Source organism: Pagrus major, chromosome 10, assembly GCF_040436345.1.
Source record: "Pagrus major chromosome 10, Pma_NU_1.0".
Classification (NCBI taxonomy): domain Eukaryota; kingdom Metazoa; phylum Chordata; class Actinopteri; order Spariformes; family Sparidae; genus Pagrus; species Pagrus major.
Window position 1 is genome coordinate 25,151,917 of NC_133224.1, and position 23,019 is coordinate 25,174,935.

Genomic DNA, 23,019 nt, shown 5'->3' on the forward strand with positions numbered 1-23,019 from the left:
ATGGGCCAATTAGTCTACAGTCATATAGTCATATAGGGAAATAAGTCCTGAAATCCAGATTTTTATTATAATGTTTATATCTTAGTTTATTGTCATTTTTTCACATAATGCTGGATGCATTTTAAATTTCCACCCAGAATGAATAGGAAGTATTTTTCTTTTTTCTTCTTTTATCAGGACTTTAGTTTGCAGGACTCTGCAGACATGCATAAACGCTTCATCCAGTCTGGAGTATGTAACCAGAAAAAGTGATGAGCATGAAAAATTTGTACTTCTAGGCTCTGTTAGAAGAGCTAAAAATCCTTCTTTCAACCTCTACAATTATAAAGTGATGAATAATCTGTCAGTGAAGACAATCATTGCCATTGACACAGGTAATTACACAGCCTGGACATTGCTAACAAGCTGCATAATGGCAAATGGCTCATTGCTTATAGCTGGGGGATTGATGGTGATGGTTAAGGAGAAGTCAACGTTACAACAAAGTCATAATGCTCTAATATTCAAGGATAATTTAAAATACCGCGGATTTTCCCCTGTTCTGTCCATCTCTCTTTCACAGGCTATTAAGTAGCAGTCCAATTGTGTATGAAATAGGTCTGGCAAACACAGTTGCAGAGCTGGCGGTAAGAGCATGGACAATACTGGGGACTAATCATTTAGAATTATTGCTACATGAACTCAAATTGCAACCCCCAGGTTTAAAGGACGGGACACAAAATAGAATAAAAATGCCAATAGCTACATCTGTCCAGAATAGAAAATATGATAGAGGGGATTTCCTTATAATAGTTTTGTTACTGGAGCATTGACAAATTACTGAACGGCACAGGGTCTGAGTGTTCAGAGGCCCCTGGGCCAGAGCCTCGGTTTGAAGTGAGCATTAAAAAATTAATTTGTTTTGTTTTTGGAAAGTCACAGAGCTCAGTTTTAAGTAGGAATGTCTTTATGTGTTTTTGTTTGTCCCTGATCCTGATCACACTCATTTAATGTTCAGTATCTGCCATTTGTTAATTTTGTATCCATATCAAAGCTTAAATGACTACAAAGGGACCAAAAATGACTGCAAATTGACTTAAAAATGACTACAAATTGACATAAAACAACTACAAAGGGACTTAAAATGACAACAAATGGACTGAGCACCTGGCAAACAAACTGCGACCAAGAACACTTTGACCACTTTCTTACCTTGAACTGACTGATATCACACCGTCTTATGTAGTAAAGAATCATTTGAGAGGAAATGTCGAACCGCAACGATCTAAGAGACTCTTACTTAGAGCTTACTTTCCTGAATAAATCTTTACATTGATATCTACTTACGTTCTCATTCTTGCCTGGAAACAGCTGTTAACGATTATATAATGAAGGGATTACTGTTTGTAAGAGATTAAAGAAAATACTCTTTCAAACCAAGTTAAATCAAGAAGTACTTTGCCATTCTGTGAAACTAAACTCTTCCTACACTGATGAATTGCAGTATGCAGCAATACACTGTATATGGTAACACAAATCAACCTACATCTTTTGGGTTAATATAGTTGGACTAAATGTGAGTTTTTTTTTTTTTTACCTTTACAATTTAAACTTCAAATATCAGCCTTATTGATTTCTCACTGGAATTGCCCAAATTTTGTGGCATTTCAATCAAGATAATTGAGGACCACCTCATTATACCGACGTCCAGGACAAGTTTGGCCCGACCCCGATTCCCCTCCCGGTCGGGGCCAGTGTCATCTGCTGCTGGTGCCCCATCGCTGATATCACATCACTCGGCCCTGTCGGCTCTTATCACACTGGCCCACCATCTCCTATCTTAATGGAGATCTGACTGTACGTCGTGGCTACGTGCTGACCCTCGGCGTGGCCTTTCTGCTTATCTGCCGTTCACAAGATCACGCTCCTCCAACGTCCTGCGACTTTGCCGGCCTTGCTTCCCAGCGAGGCCTTGGGAGCCATGTTGTTGTTGTTGTTGCAGTCAGTTTCAGTTTTGCCTCCAGGATAGCTGGAAAATACTGAGGTAGGTCACAGGGGACGAAGAACCATGGGCAGCAGCAGGGAAGCAGTCTTCTGTTATCAAGGAAACTTATATATTAATATGAAGGCTGATGGCAGTTTTAGTGTATGTTCAAAATCTGTGAAAATTTCTAATGCAATTGCCCCATGAGGAAATATGTTTGGGACTCCGCACTACAGTTCACCAATAACATCTAATGTTACTTTTAGCCTGGCTAGCTGTCTCCTCCTGTGTCCAGGTTTAATGCTAAGCTAGCTGGCTGTAGCTTTAGGCCTACAAATATGAGACTGGCATATCAATCTTGTCACTTGACTCTGTGAGTGTGGACAAAAAGTACGTTTCCCAACAATGTTGGGATGTTTCTTTAATTTTAATGTGCAAACTGAGCAAATGATGCAGTTATGCATATCGTATCCATGACACGTTAGAATTATTAACTCTGCATGAAACAAGCAGGGAAAAGATGACTGACATATTTTTCCTGCTTTTTTCTTCTGTCTATTATCTCAGATAATAACAGTCTTGTCAGCAACAGAGCAGAAAGTTACACTCCTCAAAATGAGCAGCCAGGGAGCAAACCTACAGAGCTCCACGAGTGTCTCAGAGGCGCCTCGTGATAAAACCCAGGTAAGCGTAAAAAAGCAAGGTGAGCGAATGAAGCATGGATCATAAGGGCGCTGACCATCACTGGAAGGGGCATCTGGTTGGTATAGTAATTAACCCTGCTGAGTGGCTGGCCTGGAAACTGCTGGCTCCACATGCCCCTGTCCACCTCCATCCCTCAAACCTTTGGGGGACCAAGAGATGATGGAGTGTCAAACCCTCGCTGGTCACACTTATTAGAGCCAGTGAGCATTGCTGTGACCTGGCTGGTCTCTCCCACTACCCAGGCTCCAGGGTAGGATAAATTGGGGGGGGGGGGGATCAGAACAAAGCAAGTTGATACTGTGATAAGATTAGCGGTCTATATGATATGGTACATCTCATCTCAACGTCTAAAACATGAAAGGATGGCAGCTAGGTACAAAGCTGCAAAAATCACAGGACAGGCGTGCACACACATACAAATTATTCCTCCCTTGATCTCTCTTTTAAGCACAGAGGCAAACACACACCTGTGTGATTTAAGCAGCACGGGGCCAATCGAAGCACTTCGCAATGCACATCTTTTACTTGCCCTCTAGTACGGGATGTCGCTGTCACAGATAAGAGGCTAAGATTAGTTTTGGCATGAGCTAGTTGCTGCTACCGTAGCCTCATTTTATCTGTAGTGGTGGTGATGATTGGCTACAACAGCTCTTAGCAATCCTCTTTTGCTCTCTGGGGTCTGGAGAGGCAGCCTGAATCTTTCAGCTGTGTGACAAGACCAAATACTGGCCAATGAAATCCTGACAGGTAATGGGTCAGAGGGGAAACGTCTCGGATGAATCTTTCGCAAGTATAAAAGCCCATAGAGTGTGTCTGTGCTGGTTGTTTGCGTGGTTATATGAGGTTCATTCATGTAGTTCTTGATTAAGTAAACCACCAATACACTGCTAGAGCATTTTCTCTTTGCAGCTGGAGCTGGAAATCACTATGTAAGCTGAATCTGCCATCCAATATTGATAGAGGGAATTCACTAATTTAAAACACTGGGGGGTTTCTTGTACAGCCTGACTGATACTCAACAGTATGAAACTGTGTCGTCCTTTAAGGTCAGTTTGTTTATTCAGTTTATTCAATCATGAAAACAAAGAGATGAAGAGAAATTAGTCAATGAAGATCTTACTCTTCCGATTAAAATCTCTTCCCCAAAACTACATAGTTCACCTTTAGATAATGCATGAATTTATTGTTTATACATATAAACCGATGCTGATGTAACTGTTGTAAGCAAAAATCGGCAGATTTTATCAACAGTGCTCTATTCCCTGTTCGCACTTAATTTAGTTTTGGGATCACACTTATTTCTCTTTAACCTGATGAAATGTTACGCTGAAATGTTTTTCAGATGATCATGAAAAAACAAATGTATTTTGATGCCGAAAGAAGATTAAAAGCAAAGTGACGCCTTGTAGGGAAAGCTTAAAGTGATGGCTAATGGTTGAGGGATGTAAGCTTATATGACTCACTTCTTTAACAGTCACATCTACCCTGAATCAGACAATGCATCTCACTACTGTGTTTTCATGAGAAACCCGATGGCAAGCTGGTATCCTCTTGCAATTTCATTAGTCCACATTCCATCTGGTTTATAAACTTAACAAACTCCTTGGAAAAAAAAAAAGGCCTGCTACAGTGTGCCAGATCAGCTGCCTGGCACAGGGCCGACTCTGGGTACACACCATGTCTTTTCCCATCTCGAATTGCTCCTCTCTCCTCGCCTCTATTTTGTGTCAGAGATTAAAAATAGCAAGTGGCCTTCTGCAGAATAAGCAGTTCATGGATTCTGGCTTTGACGCTGCGTTTGCCTGGAGAGGCCAGCTGTCACCTGCGTGCAGGAAGACCAGGCCTCACTACTGATTCTCTATACACAGTGGGCTCTGGACTTTGGCTGCAAGACAAAACGGGTGTGTCTGCGCATCCATTTTATGTTAATAGAAACATTTTGATGCCTTTATCTTTGGCTTTTCAGTTATAGAATGATACTGATGCATTTGTTGTGCATGTGTTAGCATATATATTAGAGTGAGCTGAGAAAAACCTTCTTTGGCCAAAACCAAAACCAAAAACAGTGGTATATAATACAAGATAAGCTTGTACACAGACACCCAAAATATATCTTCCAAAGAATTCAGATGCTAATTCGACTAAAAATAGAATTTGAATATTTTTTTAGGATTTTAGACACGTCAATGTAGATTTGTGATGTAGGAACAATTCTCTCCCAAGGCTGGAAAGAAGAGAATCAAGTTAAGCTACTCTAATCTGTAAAACAATCAAAAGACTGAGGCTGCTGCCTTTAGAATTAATGAGAGACCAACCTTGTGAACGCTTAGAAATTAGACGGAGCGATTTTCTACGGATATGGGCTCATTTTCTGCTTCAGAACACCGCCATCAAACAAACCTCATTTGTGTGTGAAAGCTCAAACAAATATTACACCAAGTTCACAAAGTCAGCCTCTGTGTCAGAGTTGAAGTTTTGATCAGATGAAATTCCTGCATGTGTGGTTCCTAGCTTAAGGACTGAGCTGATCGTAATATCAATCAAAAGCTTTCAGTGCCACTAGACCAGTAGTTCCCTACAGTGCCTTTCTCTGTCAGACAGACACCAAGCCCCACATTACCCATCAAACTTCACTTTAACATCGATTCTAAACTTGACCTTATTTAAAAAGTTATTTAAAGTGGATGTTGTTAGTCATGTTCTCATACAATCGCACAAAGTGTGGTCAAGTTTGTATTTGTACTATTACCTGATGGAGTGGATGCAGCTGGACCTTTTAGTTAGCTAGTTCAACCATTTATCCACTGTTTAGCCATTTCAACTTGTTTATTTTTAACTATTTAAACTTTTTAGCTATTCATTTTTGCTGTTTAGCAACTTCTTTCAACCATACGTATTGCTTTTAACTATTACAACTGTTGTTAATAATCACATTTTTTGTTTGCCATTTCACCATTTACTATTACTTTTAGCTTACTATTTCAACCACTTTTGGCTATTTCAACCATTAAACCATTTTTAGCTATTTTAATCAGTAATCATACATTTTCAGCTGTATATTTTAACCGTTATTTCATAACTTGTCTGTTTTTTCAAATTAGTTGAACTTCTCTACAACCTTTCCAAGTACACCCTGGTTGGGAATCGTTAGACAATTATTTATTTGTGTAGTGTTTTTTGGGGTTGGAAAAGACAACAATGTTATATTGCATTGGTTTATGCATTTATATTCATAAATATCAGTGAATACATATAAGGCACATGTCATCTCATCTGAATATCAACGTCTGAATGAGGAAAAATAAAAACCAACTGACTGGTAACATTCACCCATACTGATGAATAAACATCAATAGAATCTCTCATATTAACATTATTAATTTACACATACGTGCAAAACATTCATTACAAGTTTTGGTAAGCCAATTTGGACCTCCTGTGAGAGTAACAACAAAATGCCGTACTCAATTTAATGGCATCCCTTAGGAAGAAGAAGAAAGCAAACAATTGGGATTATCTCATCGCAGGGGAAAGGAGGAAGGGAAAGTGGGGCACCGGAGTTGAGGCTGCCATATTTGTTATTTTCCTAGCTAAATCTTTCCTGTAGGGCATGAAGTTTGCAGCTCCATTGATTTCAAGAGTGTCTGTTCCTGCGCAGCAACAAGCCTGTCTAGATATAAAGTGCACCTCCAGCTCTGTCAACGGTGGCTGGAAAAGTGTTCTGTTTTATTGACTGAACAGAGTTGAAAAGCGAGTTAGTGAACGGAGGCTACGTTGTGAGAATGCAACTTGGGATGATTAATGCAATTATCAATAAGGAAGGTAAGGACAAGGATTTAAATACACTTTTCAAGTCTTTCGGTGATGTCAGGTCATGCCAAGTTTTCACTATGACGGCACAGATTGACAGTGAATGTCCCAGTCCTCTGTACTCGACACCTCTGTGGTCTTGTTCTCTGGCACTGATATCGAGACTTCTTCAGGTACATTATTAGACCCATCGTCCCCGGATTCACGGGGCTGATGATCCACCTCTGAATGATCAACAGAGGCTTGTTTAATTGTAAACCACGGAAGGTCCGATTCAGTGGATGGGACACCCAGCGCCAGAGCTGCCTCTTCACCCTCCTCCACCGTTGAACCCAGTTCTTCATCTTCAACCCCCTCGACCTCATGCCCCGCCTCTTCCACGGGACTCCGCCCCTCCTCCAGCTCCAAGGTGGCTCCATCTTCTGTCAGGGTCACGATTTCTCCCCCTCTCCTGTCAATCCCATTCGTCTCCAACCCCACTAGAGGCTCCAGGCTGTTGAGCAGTGCAGGTGCGTCTTCCCTGCTGACGCCATCTGTGCCAAGGTCGCTGCCAGCGGTGTGGCATTCCCACAATGATTCATGTGAACTTCTGTCGTGTGACACAACTGGGAGAGGGAAGAGGAGACAACTGGTCATTTTAATTACTCACTTGATCTAAAGCCATAGCTACATCAGAAAACAAGTACTTTTGCCCTTTTCTGTTCCTCTGACAGTAAGATGGCTGCTGCTGGCTTGTGTTAGATGGCAACAACAAATGCAACATTAATACCAACTACTACAACTGCTTCAACTCCTCCTTTGGGCTGAAACAATTATATTCATTATTGATGAACCTAAGGTTTTTTTTTTTAAATGAGTTGATTAATCATTAGTCTATAAAATGTCACAAATTACCAGCACCCATGACGTGTAGTTGAGCTTGTACACCCACTTCATACAGGGCTAACGCTTTGAGCTTAGTAGCTACAGTGGCAATTTCAGCTATAAACACAGCATACATAACGTCTTATCAAATCAATTTGGGATCTTCCAGAGTCTTGGACTACGTTACAAGAGATGTATGGAAATATTTTTATATTTATTTACATCTACTTCAGTTGTTTAGAAAAATGCTGCACAGCTGTTTTGCTGTGAAGCTCCAGAAATGTTTTGTTTGACTATGATCTTTCACCCGACTTTCCATCAGCATAGGGTTGAGTTAATAATGACTGCATTTTTTTTTATTGCGTGAACCTTTCCTTTAAAAAGCCCTGTGACAAGGGGCTCAGTAGAAAAAGATTTGTTGATTGTCAGGGCAGACAGCTACGTTCAAACCTTGTTCATACATGTGGTGCTGCATTAAGACACTATAATGAAAACCAGATGAAGACTCAATATAAATCTCAATATGCTGACAGAATAAGGTCTATGCCAGTCGATCCCTTTATCATGACGGCTGTCTTTTTTATGTGAGAAAAATTTAAATATGCTGAAAAAACATAAGGAGAACTTTCCCCTTTTGGAGTTGAACCACTAGAAAGTTATTTCAATTACTTATGTGACTGAAGTGCTTCCATGGCAACAGGCTAAATATAGCAGCAGTGCCCCAGACAAGGGGACGCAAGACAAGTGTGACGCCCCGCATCTCGGCAATAGCAACAGCTTAGTTCTGCTCCTTCGCCAAAATATGCTCTCACTTTGGGGATTACTGACCCATATTTGTGGATGTGCAGGCAAAAAGGTTAAAGACTGCACATAGAGTCCCAGCCACCTTTTCCCACACATACGCACGCATGCACGCAAACACACACACACACACACACACACACACACGAAAATGCAGGAAGAAAGCAACATTACTTGAACTGGCATCCATATTTATGGCCCCCATCCCCCACCTCCTTTCAAAGAGAACACGGCAGAAGTTTCTGAATGTCAGCGGGCGAGAATTTGCTTCACATTTCCAAAATGCCATGGCATTTGGGCAGCTTGCACCAATGAGAGGCAGAGAGGAGTGAAGGCGGGAAGGGAAAGGACTTGGGTTAAGCATGGAAGATAGCAAGGAGTGTTTAGCACGCAGTGGCTAATTGCAGTGTTTATGCCGTTAGCTGTGGGTGCTCTTATCAATGGCTGGAGAAGCCAGCTGCACACGATGACACACTCACCTTTGGGTAGCTGCACTGTGGGCTGCATGTTTGGGTGAGACGTGGCACGTGTTGGATGAAGCTCCGGTTGGAGGTTTTCATTCAGCGTGATGTTGTCTCGTGTCCCTGTAAGACCGCAATGAGGTAACAAACACGACAGCGAAAACACAAAGTAAGTGGTATGAAGAGTTCTAGAGGTTCAAGCATCTCAGGACTGGATGGAGCTCATCCGAGCACATGTATCGTGCATACAAACATCACGCACGTATGCATTGCAGTGCTCACAGGAAGTGGCTTCATTTCCCTGTCATCTGTCTTCATTAGTGATGGCTGCACGCCTCTTAGGCTGACACCATATGCTACTCATAGGAGACCGTGCACGAAAAACCAGACATCACAAATACACACACAAAACTGTATTCACATAGACACATGCATACACTCAAGCCCTTTAAGTGTGCACATCAGCCTTCACAGAAACCCTGTGAATAGGCCTCTTTCTCTGACCATTCAAGTGTGAGGCACAAAAACAAACAGAAGAATGAGAAAATGGATGGCTGGGTGACACGATGCGTGAGAATCATGAATGGTGAACGGAGACCATATTGTTATGAATACAGTCCATATTGTTATGGATGCTCAGTGTTGACACTGATGTGGGAGCAGTGAGTGAGAGGGTGGGGTGGGCTGTTTGGATCGACCTCTTTTACGGAGACAGTGGTATCAATCTTTATGTTTGATTGTTTAGTATCAAACCTTGTTAGTGTTTTCTTTAGTGGCATGGCTCTCAGGATAGTCAGCCACTTTGGTCCAGACTGAAATATCTCAAAAATGCTTTCTCAACGAATCCTAATGAGCCTCTAACTTTTCCTTGAGTGCCAAAATGAGCTTTGTGGTTTTGATTGAAATGTCTCAATAACTTCTGGATGGACTGCCATGAAATTTGGTACAAACAATCATGCCCCCTCAGGATAAATTATAATCCCCAGTCAATATTTGCCCATTTCTTTGGTTTGTGACCAAATAATTGCAAAACTATTGACATTTTCATTAGCCCCAGCATTACTTTATGCTTAGTGCTAATTAACCAATGTTAGCATGCTAACAACTCTAAACAAAGATGGTGAATTAATGATGCATGTACTATGCATTACCACGGTGAACATGTTAGCATGCTGATGTTAGCATTGAGCATGATGTACGATAACATAGGCAGTGTCACAGAGATGCTAACATGGAAGTAGACCTGAGGCTTGTTTCTTTTTCCCTTAAATTGTAACATAATTATTTCAAATAGCCAATGATATGTAGTAACTAATTTCAGCTGAGTATTAGCAACAGGTTCATACTGTAACTAGGGCTGCAACTTACGGAAGCCCTAAAGGGCCATGCATTCATACATTTTATTTACTCCGTTTTCCCGTGATAACAAGTTAATTTCATTTGTTTTCTCGAGATCTCAAGTTATTATCTCGAAATAACAACTGCCGTTTTCCCGAGATAACGGGATAATTTTCTCAAGATCTCGAGATAACGAAACTTTGTTTTCCTGAGATAACGATATAATTCATTTGAGATCTTGAGAAAACAAAACGATAATGTAGTATATTAAATCATTGCAGGAAACATCATTCAATGTAGCAATGTCAGAGGAGCAGGAGCATATCGATCACCACGTCACATATCTTTTCAATCAAGGCCTGACACAGGCTGAAATAGCATTATGCCTTGCTATTACAGATAATATACACATCTCAAATTAATTATATCGTTATCTCGGGAAAACAAAGTTTCGTTATCTCGAGATCTCGAGAAAATTATCCCGTTATCTCGGGAAAACGGCAGTTGTTATTTCGAGATAATAACTCGAGATCTCGAGAAAACAAATGAAATTAACTCGTTATCATGGGAAAACGGACGAAATAAAATGTATGAATGCATGGCCCTTAAGGGCTTCCGTAGCAACTAACGGTTAATTTAATTGTTGATTAATCTGTTGATAATTTTCTCAATTCATCGATTAGTTGTTTGGTCTATAAATTGTCAGAAAAGGGGAAAAATGTCGGTCAGTGTTTCCAAAAGCCCAAGAAGTTGTCCTCAAATGTCTTGTTTTGTCCACAACCCAAAGATATTCAGTTCACTGTCATAGAGGAGGAAAAAAACAGTTAATATTTACATTTTTGGAAGCTGGAATCAGAGAAATGTACCTATTTTTGCTTAAAAGATTACTCAAGACTGATCAATTGATAATCAAAGTAGTTCGTGATTCAGTTAATGGTTGACATATATGATATGGTATATATGTATTGATATATCATAATTTCTCTTCCTTAAGCTCAGATAGCCGGCCAGTAGCTTTAAGACTCTGCTACTTCATCCTGGCGCAGTCTTCAAGTTTTGAGAAGAGGACTTAGAGAAGTTCGGTGGTGACGGTGGTGGTTACTGGTATGAAGAGCAAACCCAGACTGAGCACAGCAGTGTGTCTCCAGCACCCAGGAGGAGGCAGGAGGCTCTACCAACTTCCTTTGAAGCTGACTGGCAGCTGCCTGTCCAGCCGTATAACCATCTCTTCCTCATCTTGTATATGCATACACTTGACTTTTCTACAATATATGATACTCCAACAATCCGGATCATATACACTGTCGAGCTCTGGGATGACATGGAAATTCCTACCTCTTAACTGACAAGAGTCTGTCATTGGACCAAAACACAGTTATATTCTGCACTCTGTATCCACCTCTGTCTTTTCAATATCTGCTGCACACTGACAGGCTTTCACCTGCCGTGTTACATTTCAGCTTGCAGTCATTCAGCGTGTGGGGTGCGGCGAACAGCGAGACTGGTGGGGATCTATCAATCAAAACTTTATCGGACTCACTGCATCGACGGCATTGTTATTGTTTTTGGCTGTCTCTCGTCCAACGTAGTCACCTCTAGTGTTCTCCGGGCCTCAGGTAGGCAGCCAAGGCCCTCCATCCCATCCTGTTTGCCTTTAATATCCGTCAGCCCAACTTCGAATCACGTCGAGGCCACAGACGCTCACATCTCTCTCTATATTTCTGTCTCCCCAACTGTGGTGGACAGCGTGGTCGTCAGGCACTCTGGGCCCCTCGCCTACAAATTCCCTAATAACGGCACATTCCCCTAAATGTGTTTGTAATGTGGGCAATCATTTTCAGTAATGGATGCTTGTCAGTTTTATAGCGGTGAGAATGACGGTCTCATGACAGGGCACCTCCATTCAGCCGCAGCCCCTCCACCTCGCTGTCTGGTTCATACGTGGCACAACATCTCCCTCCAGTGGGGAATGCGGGGAACTATTTTCTCAGTGGACTGTCTTGTCTCCTGGCAAATAAATTTTGGGATACTATTTTTGAAACAGTTTACATTTAGTAGATTGTTAAATGTTTAGATTCTTATTGGAGGTTTGTTTAAAGCACAGTTGGCTAAATGTATATAAGTGCAAATAAAATGATATGGTGTATGTAATTGTGTTTTTTGAATGCTAGTTTAAACTAGTTGGAGGAGCTACAGTGATTAATCGCCTAGTTGTCAACTATTAAATTAATAATAACAATTATTTTGATAATCAATCAATCAGTTTAAGAGATTTTTTGATTACAGTCAAAATTTTATGATTTCAGCTTCTTAAATGTAAATATTTTCTGGTTTCTTTACTCGTTTATTGTGGTAAGCATGATAAAATGGGTTGTGTATATTTGAGGACATCATCATGGGCTTTGGGAAACACTGCATGACATTTTTCAAAATTTTAAAGATCAAACAACCAATCAATTAATCGAGAAAACAATCAACAGATTGATTGGCAATGACAATAATTGTAGTTGCAGCCCTAAGAGGAATTTATGGAGTATTTCTTTACTGTCTCACATGAAGGAATTTTTTAAAAATTGTATATTGGCATCTTTGAGAGCACATTTTAATATTCATTTTACTCTCATGTTCTAAATGCGTTAATTTGAGTGCAATTCCCAGAAAAAAATAAGAATACTAAATCTGGTTATCAATTTAAATTCTCTTTTGTCTGACAACACAGTCTGCAACATATCTTCTTCTCACATGATTTATGATTCAAATTGTTGCCTGTGAGATTCTGAGCGCATTTTAAACCAGAAGACAATAGTGTGCAATCTTAAAATGTCTCTCCTACCCTTAAAACATGCTGTCCTCCCGGCATTTTTGTAAAATTCAAGACAGATCCACTTAGATGAGAGGGATGAGTCTGTATTATTCAGGCAGCCTGCTTGAGTCAATGCTATCGTGAACAGACACATGAGCGGGTGGTCAATGGAGTTGACACATTGTAAACGGTGGGCATGAGGTGACACGCTTTCTGGGCGTCTGCCCAGATTTGTCCTGGCATGACATAGTGGAGGGCACGGATGGGCTAAGTGGGGCAGAAGGAATACATACTCCCAATTCCCACGGATACGCGGTAGGTCAAGCCTGAGATGCAGCCAGAGAGAGAGAGACACACTGTTATAAACATAAAACCTTATTAATGTATTTAGATTAAATAAGAAAGAAGAAGGGAAATATTGCAAGCAAGAACATTTAGAGAAAAGACCTTTTTTTTTTACTCATAAAGACATAAATGATAAAACAAGAGATTTGAGAGGCATAGTGTGAGCAAAAATCTTCATCTCAAATTTCTACAGCAAATTATTAATTAGAAAGCTCAGAAATTGCACAGCTTATCATGACTTAACTGTAAATTACTTTAGGTAAACTCTCACACACACACCCATAGTCACATGGTCATGTTTACTTATGGTGTGGTACAGTTGCAGGTACCCACTAGCTCAAAGCTGATGCACAAATAGTGACACACAGTCTTTGCAAGAGTGGATACATACAGAGGTTGAGACTGATGAGTTACTTCACAGTGAGGTAGAATTAAGTTCTTCATCATATCCAACAGCTTTATAGCCAGCGAACTAGAAAAACAGCAGCTATCATTTTTACCAACATTTTCTTAAAAATGTCTGTTTGCTAGCTGGATTACAGACAACCTTAAAAAAAGTAGGCATAAATATATGTAAGGTGATTGACAAACATGACTACTTTATACACAAAACCAAAATAATTTATATCCACGAGAAGTGTTTACCTATTCTTAAGCATGAAAGGCAGAATTACTGTCAAATTATTGTCATTACTCTGTATCTGTTTCATAACTGGACTGTGTTTGATCTGAGATGAGATCGCGGAGGGGTGGTTTCACGACTGCAGTACACTTTAAATGTTTTAGTTTTTTGTGAAAGATTCATCACTCATTCTTGAGACCCACCTGGAAGACTCCACAGTCCTGAAACCTCCAGCGTCTTCAGCTTCCTCTCCAAATCCGCAACTCTGTTTCCGAGGATCCTGCAGGCCAAGAGTGGTGGGTCAGGTGACTTGTGAACTGCAAATAGCATTTGTGTGTATTCATGTTTCACAGTTCAGTGTTTGCCTTGCAGGTGGAGAGGGACTCTCGGAACAGGCAAGCAAACATTATGGCTGGGTTGCACCAACAACGATTCATTTTTACAACCGATTAAATCCTGTTTTAATTTTAAATAATGTTGCATCAAACTTAAAACAAGCTTAAAATTAAGATTAAATTAAAACCTCAGTTTCCCCAATTTAAAATAACTTAAAACTTGAGGAGGCTTAACTTTTAATATGGCTGCCTTCTTAAATGGATTGAGCAAAATAATCGAATTCCTCGAAGAATGTTGAGGAATAGACTCAACCCAACTGAGTTGTATGATGCTGCTGAATTTCTCTCAAGAGTTCATCATAGAAACTGTTACAGAGCTGAACAGGAAGATTGAACCAAAGGGTGTTACCTGAAGGTTGAAGGGGGCTCTGTCTCTCCTTTTTTTTATCTTCTATTATTTGGCCATATTGCTCCATTAATTCAGCCAACACATTTTTCTCAAAAGAGGAGAAATTAGAGCTTCTCCAACATCATGAGTAGGCTAAGTACATTTTTTAGCTAGCTAGCAAACAGTGTAATGTTTTTGTTAAGGAATACAGAGTAACTGAAAGTGAACAGGTTTTCCCCTCTCTCTAATGTATAGTAGGTCCCAAGAGCACACAGATTCATTGCGTTTGTTTTAAATCACCTGAAACTAAGAATTATTGGCCATGTTGTTTCTACAGTAGTCCAGAATGGAGCCCCTACTGGCTTGTAGGGGAGAGTGAGGAAAAGGATGTTCAGCTGGGTGCATTCTGCAACCTCACCGCCAAATGCCACTAAACCCTACCCTAGTGTGTCAGGCAGATAAAGTGAAAAAAAGAAGAGTTACCTATTGGTGTGCCTCTGGTGTTGGATGACCAGGTTCTTCTCATGGATGGTCTCCAGCAGAGCCGTAGCGAGGGACTTGAGGTCGGAGATGGACTGAGGTGTGGCTGGCAGGCTGCAGCCCTGCTCTTCCAGGAGCATCTCCTGGACTAAAAATGAAGAGTAGAGAATGAGGAAAGAAAGACAAAATGAAGGGAAGAGAATAAAAGTAAAGCGAGTTTTACTTGAAGCTACAAGTGTTAATGACGCCATCAATTAAAAAATTGACCTCATTTACTATGATATCCTGGGTACTGACCTACAACCCGCCAATAATACCCCAATAAAACTTTCACCGAATTTAAAATATATATAAAAGACAGAAAAGCAGTAATAAAACAAGAGATGGGGAAAACAGCACGACAAGTGCAAGACAGAGATGGAAAGTCGGAAACAGCTGTCTGCTAGGTGACAGTCTCCTAACTTTAACTTTGGAGCCCACTGTGCTGCTTCTGCCAGCAGCTGTCAGTCATCGTGGCAGGCTCATTTCCCTGCCAGTGGTGCTCTCCACCGCTCAGAATACAATTAGTAACCCAGCTGGTGTCCGGGCGATGGCTTGAAGGATCGGCAAAACACAGGAGTTATTAAATAATGCAATGAGGCGCGGCCAGAAACAAAGAAAGAAACCAATATGTTATATTGAGGGGAGAATCAGTTGCAGAGTTTAAGTTATCAAAAACTACTCTACATGCTCTAAAACAAAGGGTACGCACATTATTTCTTTCAACAGTTTCCAGATCAGCAGCTCTGGTATCTGTTTAAAGAGAATTCAGAGAGAGCTGAACAGTTTGTGTTTTCACCTTGTTTGGCTGAGAGGACTCCAGTGAGAGGACTGCTGTTTGATTTCCCATATGTGCTGGAGTTCTTCTTCCTCTCGAGAGCCGTCTGTGCAGAGGGAAAAACAAGAGAATAAAGCTCCCCTTGCCATGTTTGATAAATATTTCAAATCAAAGCAACCACTTTTACATTGTGCACATACATAAGAATACAGATTTTGTGAAATCAATTAATTTCATCAAAAAGCAGCTGTACATTTCCACTTTAACAGAGGCATTCCTTCCTTCCTACCTTGTACTTCATGATGTTAGATTTCAGCAGGTTCACCTCCTCTTGTAGTTGGCTAAAACGCTCATGCAAATACCTGCAGTAACAAAGATCACAATCAGATATGTACATGCAGTAACAGACACTAATAGCTGAAACTATTAGTTGAAACTCAGAAAATCATGAATATTCTGAATAACAAACTTGGAAAGAACATCAAAATAATATATTTTATGTATTTTAAACTGCTTGATCTTTGTCCAACACTCTGTTGCTTTGTCAAAAGGGCATCAGTCGGTGGAGAATACTGTGTCTGACTCAGTTCCTCTGCACTTCACAAAAACTAGGGCCATAGTCCCAGCTAAACAGAAACCTGTGGTTAAGACAAGGCAGTTGCAGGTTGCTTAGCTATTTGTGTCAGTTTTATGACAGCCCTTTCCCCTCATACTCACTTTGTTGAGTAAAGAACAGACACAGATAGCAGCTCGTTGCTCTTTGCTGTGGGTCCATTGATCTCTGGATGCTAAGGCCCATTTGCAAGTGCTATGAATAAACTCACAGAAAGACAGATCCTTACTATAGCAACGGTGGTGCATGAAGATGCACTGGCTGGTAGCTCCACCGAATTATGCTACATTTTTAACTTTAATTTTTTCAGCTTCATTGCTAAAACATGTATCGCCTATGGCAGACGAAAGCAGGTATTTTGGATTAAGTCGGAATAAGAGCCATGCTAATTCAGCTTGGTCTTGAGGCTGCTCCTGGCTAATGTCAGGTCGCTGTTGCACTCAATGGTTGGACCGTGTTCTGAGCGGACAGAGCACAGGACCACAGCTGGATGAGGAGAGGTGGACTCTGTGTTTAAAACATCGATGCTTGGTGTTCAGACACAGTCAAACGTTGACGGGCAGTGTTTCCCTGACGTCAAACTTTTGAGGTGAAGATGCTGACCAACATTACCTCGACACAAATTCAAGCTTCGAGCTTATGAACTTCCATATGGTAATGCAACCCTGTGTATAATGACAATTAATTACCTTGTACCTTGTTACAGTTCTTTATTTGGCAGGTTGCCACCACATACATATCACCCCCCATGACCATTTTAAGTAGTGGGGAGGAGAAAAAAAAACCTCTGTGTTATTGTTTTAACAAAGATTAAGTCAATAAAATAGCAGTAAAATAGATCTATTCATTAGTTTAATAAAAAAAATATAGTAATAATTGAATTAATTAATTAAATCAAATACATTTAAATTATTAGAAGGAAATAGAAAGCAAATGTAAAAGAAAATGTTTCAGCTTTCCTATGATACAATACACCGATCAGGCATAACATTATGACCACCTGCCTATTATTGTGAAGGTTCCTCCTTGTGCAGCCAAAACAGCTCTGACCTGTCAAGACATGGACTTAAGACCTCTGAGGGTGTCCTGTGGTGTCTGGCACCAGGGCGTTTTATAGTGGATCCTCTGGGTCCTGTATGTTGGGGGGTGGGGGCCTCCATGGATCAGACCTGCTCCAGCACGTCTTACAGATGCTCGATCAGATTGGGATCTGGGGAATTTGGAGGCCCGGTCAAACACCTTGGGCCCTTTATTGTGTTCCTCGAGCTGTTCCTGAGCAGTGTTTACCGTGTGTCAGGGCACATTGTCCTGCTGGGGGGGCCACTGCCATTGGGTAGTGTTGTTGTGATGAGGGGGGTGTACTTGGTCCACAACAGTGTTTGGATGGGTGGTGCATGTCAAGTGGCATTCACATGAATGCCAGCACCCAAGGTTTCCCAGCAGAACATCGCATTGTGATGAGATGATCAATGTTATTCACCTTGTCAGTGGTTTTAATGTTGTAGCTGATCGGTGTATATTAATATGATATATAAAAAAGATTTATTGTGTTGGCTTAACATTACAAAGTATAGAATGGCTCCACGACACACTGACATATTGCTGTATTAGTCTCAGCTCAGTGATATAATTGAGAATAAAAACAATGCGTGACCTGAAGGTTTGTTCGGTACAAATTTGAAAATGAAGTCACCAAGTTGGTGCACTTCTTAAAAAACCTGGGTTTTTTGTTAAAAATGTGAAAATACTAATTTTAGAAAAACTAGACGTGTATCAGGCTTGAAACAAGTGTGACTATTGAGGAGGGCTCTGTGAGGTAGATATCTGCTTTTTAAGCCCCACTTACCTGTTCTCCATGCAGAGGGCATCCACATCAATGATGCGTGCCTCACGGTTGCCCAAGATGTGGTTGAGCTCCACGTTTACTCGGTAGGCCCTTGTCCCTGAACACATTTCGCTCCGACTTCACATCCTGCAGCTCGTCTGTCAGAAGCCTTCATGTTTGTGCTCCATTTCCTCCATCTAGTAAAAGGTAACCAGGCAAAAAAACATTCGTAAGAGAAGCCACTGAAAAGATATTTAAAAGCTTTGTTTACTAGAGTAAAGTTTGCTGAGAATGCCTACACTGTTTTCAGCAATCAGCAACCTAGGAGCACATCTACTGTTTTCAGATGAGTGAGTGGGCTCCACCAGAGCAGCTAGAAATTAGGGTACCTCGTTCAAGAACACTGCAGCAGCTGGTTTAAAGGAGGGAAAAGTATGTTTCATCAAAATAATAAAATCCAAAACAACACCAGCAATGCCTCAAAAAACCGCAAACACTGTGGCGCGTGACGATAGGCATGAGGCGAGAATAGTTCCAGAAATGAGGCATGGCTGTGTGAAACACAATGCGAATGAATGGTGTATTTTTAAAGAAATCTGCAAAGGATTTCTCTCAGTATCACTAATACCCTTTTCAAAACAAAACAGTCAAATTCCTTGTATGATTTCACGTGTTTGGCCACTAAAAAACAAGAAGAAGCTAAAAATTCTAAAACCTGGATGCTTCACAAACTTTTCAACACAACAGCACAAAAGAAAGACACACACGCCTCGCTAGCACTGTCAATGACCACTCCCCAGAAATGTCTGTGTCTCGTCAGATTTGATACCAGGGCTGAGGAACTAAATTTAGTCCCCTGTCTGCCCTAGGTACGTTAAGGTTTCTTACTTCCAGAAAGGGTTCCTGGGCCCCTGGAAAAGTCAGTGCAGTCAAATAGGGCTAGCTGTAACAGTTCAGCCTTTCATCGTTGGCTCTTGACAGGCTGAGACCAAGAATTAAATGTTGATGTTTTTGAGGTATGTGCATGTGCAAATGTGATCTAAATTTTAGCTGTTTTTCTTGTTTGTTTTTGTTTGTTTTTTTAATAAAAAAATACAAAAAGGAAATGTGTGAACCTGTAGGCTCGCTCTCTCTAGCTGTCGAACTAGATCCTCCCGTTCATGCGCGGGGAAATGGCGTGCCCCCACCTCCTCATCCCCCAACCTCTGTCGAGTAATGGTCATCCTCAGGAGCTGTGGTAAAAAAAGAAACATGTACAATTCACTGCTTCTCTAAAGCACATTCTACTCACTTTTTGAGGGAGAGGGTCACGTTAAATTGCTTTTAAGTTTCACCTTGTTATCCCCCTGGGCCTCCGCAAGCCTCTGAGTCAGCTCCTTCACCTCCTCGGAAAGCTGTTTTGCTCGTTCTCTCGAGTCTCTCAACAGCTGAGCCAGGTTCACTCTGAGGAGAAGGAGGAGAAGAGGAGTGAATAAAGTGAAGGAGAAAGAAACAGAAAAGCAACACAGTCTAAAATTGCAAAGCAGCAGGTGACAGGCCACTTGATCCATCATGTGGAAGGTCCAACTCCACCGATATAACTCATTCAATTAGGGTATCACTTCCTCCACTTACAGGAACAATTGATAACATACATTAAATGACTGCTTTTATTAACAGCTTTTGAATGCATCATGCATCAACAAACACTGGACTAAATCAATTTTCAAGATCAAAAGATCGCAAGGACAAAGATAGAAGGATTATGTTGGGCAACAACACACACAGTTATGTCTTTGCTATGGTATATATACTTGACATGATTAATTTCACAATATCTTGACATCAGTAAAATCATAGCTAAGAAGTAAAGTAAATTTTTGACACTTAGTATGTGAAACCTTACAAAAAGTGTATAATACAGTATTTTATAATAAACAAAATATAATTCTAAATATTCCCCAATTCACAACTAAAAAAACACCTCTCTCAGTCATTCCTTTTTAAAATCACATGCAGAGTATTTATTTCAGTGCAGATTTCAATTCACCAATGACATTTTTCTTCAACCAATGTACAAATGTATGTATAAAAAGAGATGTAATTTGCATTGTCTTCACAGCACTAATTTGTTGTTTGTCCTCTATAAAGCAAGACTCCAGCAATGCAGCAGCCAACTCTTCACATGTGGCTGTCGGAGTGCCCTTGAAAGCACCACGAGGCAGAGTCCTTACAGGACTACTACAAGACACACGCACCGTATCATTTATCCAAACCATAATTATCTGGTATAGGAAACATGTCTTGTCCAATAAAAAGTCTACAAGCTGCAAATAGACTGTCTGTCTTTGTTTGACGGTGAGATCCTGTATTTGATTTGATCTCAGGTCATCCTTACTTTTCAAAATCAACATAGAAAAGGAGAGAGAAGTTTGAATCAACCATGCCATGATAATAACACTATAACATAATGAAGGCAAGCAGTAAGACAGTCCTCGAAATCATCAACGACAACTTACTTGATTGCGTTTCTCTGGCGGCAAAGAGGGGTCACCGTCCTATAAGATAAAAAGAGTTACACAAGAAAAATCATCTAATACAATTATTATGTTACATCATGCACTGACTGCTTCATTAGATGGTACTAATAAAAGAGTTATAAAGACAAATTCTCTACATGTGGACAAATAACATCACCTTGAAACTTTGAGCCACTCACAATAAGTTCCCTGTACTTTTTCTTGAGTCCCTGGTGACGCTCCCTCAGCTGGTTGGCCATCAGCTTGTACTGGTCTCTCTCCTGCTGACACGTATCCAGCTCCTTGGACAGAATGAGCAGGGCTTCTTTCTTACTCTCCAGCTTGCGTTTACACACCAGGAACTACAACAAATGGCAAACACAAGGACAGAACAGAGGGCAGTGACATAATCAGTCATATGAAACGTGAAAATGTGAATAAATTTAATAACAGGCCTGTACATAACATCCATTAATCATTACACCTTGTTATTTGCCTTATAATCTCCAACAGACCTGAATTTGGGATGGAAATGGGTCAAATGACTGAGCTGTAACAGATCAGTTCACTACAGGTGGATAAACACACACCGGAGCCAAGTGTTTTAAGTGTAGATAAGACGCAGCAGAAGGAACAGAGTAAACCTTGATAGCGGTCAGACCAGCTCATAACCAAATTAAATAGTAGCAGCTGCCATGGAGCTGGATGTGCAGGAGGAGTAGTGTGTAGTAAAGCTTGTATGGTTTGTAGCACAACCATACTAATCCCTTATGCAAAGCAGCTGATGATTTTTTAAACAGATGACTATTCTCTCACTTAATGGATTGTTAATAATTATGAATAATGATTATATTCCATGACTATGACAAAAACTGTGTGATTTATTTTTATTATTTTTTTTTTTTAGCAATTTTACTTTAAAAAAAATATGACCAAAATGATTAATCAATTAACAAAATAGTTGGCAGTTATTTTTATTTTTTCTTCTTTTATCAACCTGGCATGTCCTGCATCTATAGGGCGGACGTCCATTCTTAATCATGGCTACATAAACAGTCCCTGAAAGCTGCAACAATATCTAAATATTCGACTTTTATTTTGACAGGAATTTGATTTTGAGTAACTGGATTAATGAGCCCTGCCTTGATCAGGTGTGGTGTTTCACTCCGCATTGCAAAGCTATTGATTTGAGCGTTTTAATAACTATATTTAAACTAAATATATGTAAATATAAACGCTGTTTTTTGTTTTAATACTTACATTTACGCTACTTACGTCGTTATTGGCTTACATTGCCTTTTCACCTGCAAAATGCACCTGTCTCTTTTTAATAAACCCACACAGGTCGACTTTTACTCATTAGCTTTAAATGAACGTGTGCTAGCAGTGTTAGGAGGTAAACGCGGTCCCACAGGTGGGTTATATCTGCTCTGTACGGCACCATGCGTGTTCAGAGGTGGGCAGGACTGTTACTGTAACCTACACACTCGGAGACGGATGCTGTCGGCCTGACAAAGTAGCATGCTAACCCTGTCTCATCAATCAATGTTTAGCCTTTAGCTGAAGACGTAAAGATAAGAGTTTTCTGTGTGATATTAACCAGCTCCTCTGTCTATTAAGCTAACAGCTCGTTCCATATGGACAGAAAGGGAGCTTCTGTAAAAATCAGTCCGTCTCTGCAACAGCTGTTCACGGTCTCCGTCGCTCTCTTACCTCGCTGACGAGCCCCTGCCAGTCACCCTCACTCCTCTTGGAAGTCTGCATTATCCCAATATATATATATGTATATATATTTATATTTACTAAATGTCAGGATACAGGGCGCCTCTCTGCCTCCGCCCGAGGTGCCTCTCCTCCGTTTGTTTATCTGCTGCAACGTCACTTTTTTTTCCGCCTCTGCTGTCAAGTCTCGCGGAATGAAAACGGATACGACTTCCGGTGCAGATCGTTTAGGAACCTTAGATTGAGCAATAATAGACATTTAAATTTGAAGTTTTAGATTTGAAACAGTGGGCAGCCTGCTTCATTCAGAAATAAAGCACCTGAGCGCCCCCCTGAAACGGAAATTGAATGTCTCCTTCAAAATAAAAGCACACAGTGAGAGTATACGTCACATAGCATATTTTAACTTACTTTTTTTTTTAATGCTCTATTTATCTTCACTTAAGCTTTTACGATTTTTAAGTTTAATGGCCGTGGCCTTAATTCTCATTTTGCATTAGGGTCATTCCACGCCAACTCCCATAGGGCCCCCCAGTTCATGCCATGGATTTTCTGGAATAAAATCATGGTGAAACTTCTATTAAATTCATGGGAATGTCTAAAATCATATAGCTGCACTCCAAATACTT

General features: G+C 40.5%; 1 protein-coding gene across 1 annotated transcript; it reads right to left on the reverse strand.

The window, feature by feature from the left end:
• Positions 1-5,879: 5,879 nt before the first annotated feature.
• On the reverse strand, positions 5,880-22,486 carry LOC141003599 (coiled-coil domain-containing protein 149-like). Its single transcript, XM_073474980.1, is given in 14 exon segments — positions 5,880-7,083; positions 8,623-8,727; positions 13,916-13,992; positions 14,919-15,063; positions 15,754-15,838; positions 16,022-16,094; positions 18,192-18,280; positions 18,282-18,335; positions 18,338-18,367; positions 19,286-19,402; positions 19,505-19,610; positions 20,667-20,707; positions 20,869-21,030; positions 22,382-22,486. Coding segments are annotated over 14 exon segments (1,662 nt in total). The 5' UTR covers positions 22,433-22,486; the 3' UTR covers positions 5,880-6,556.
• Positions 22,487-23,019: the final 533 nt, after the last annotated feature.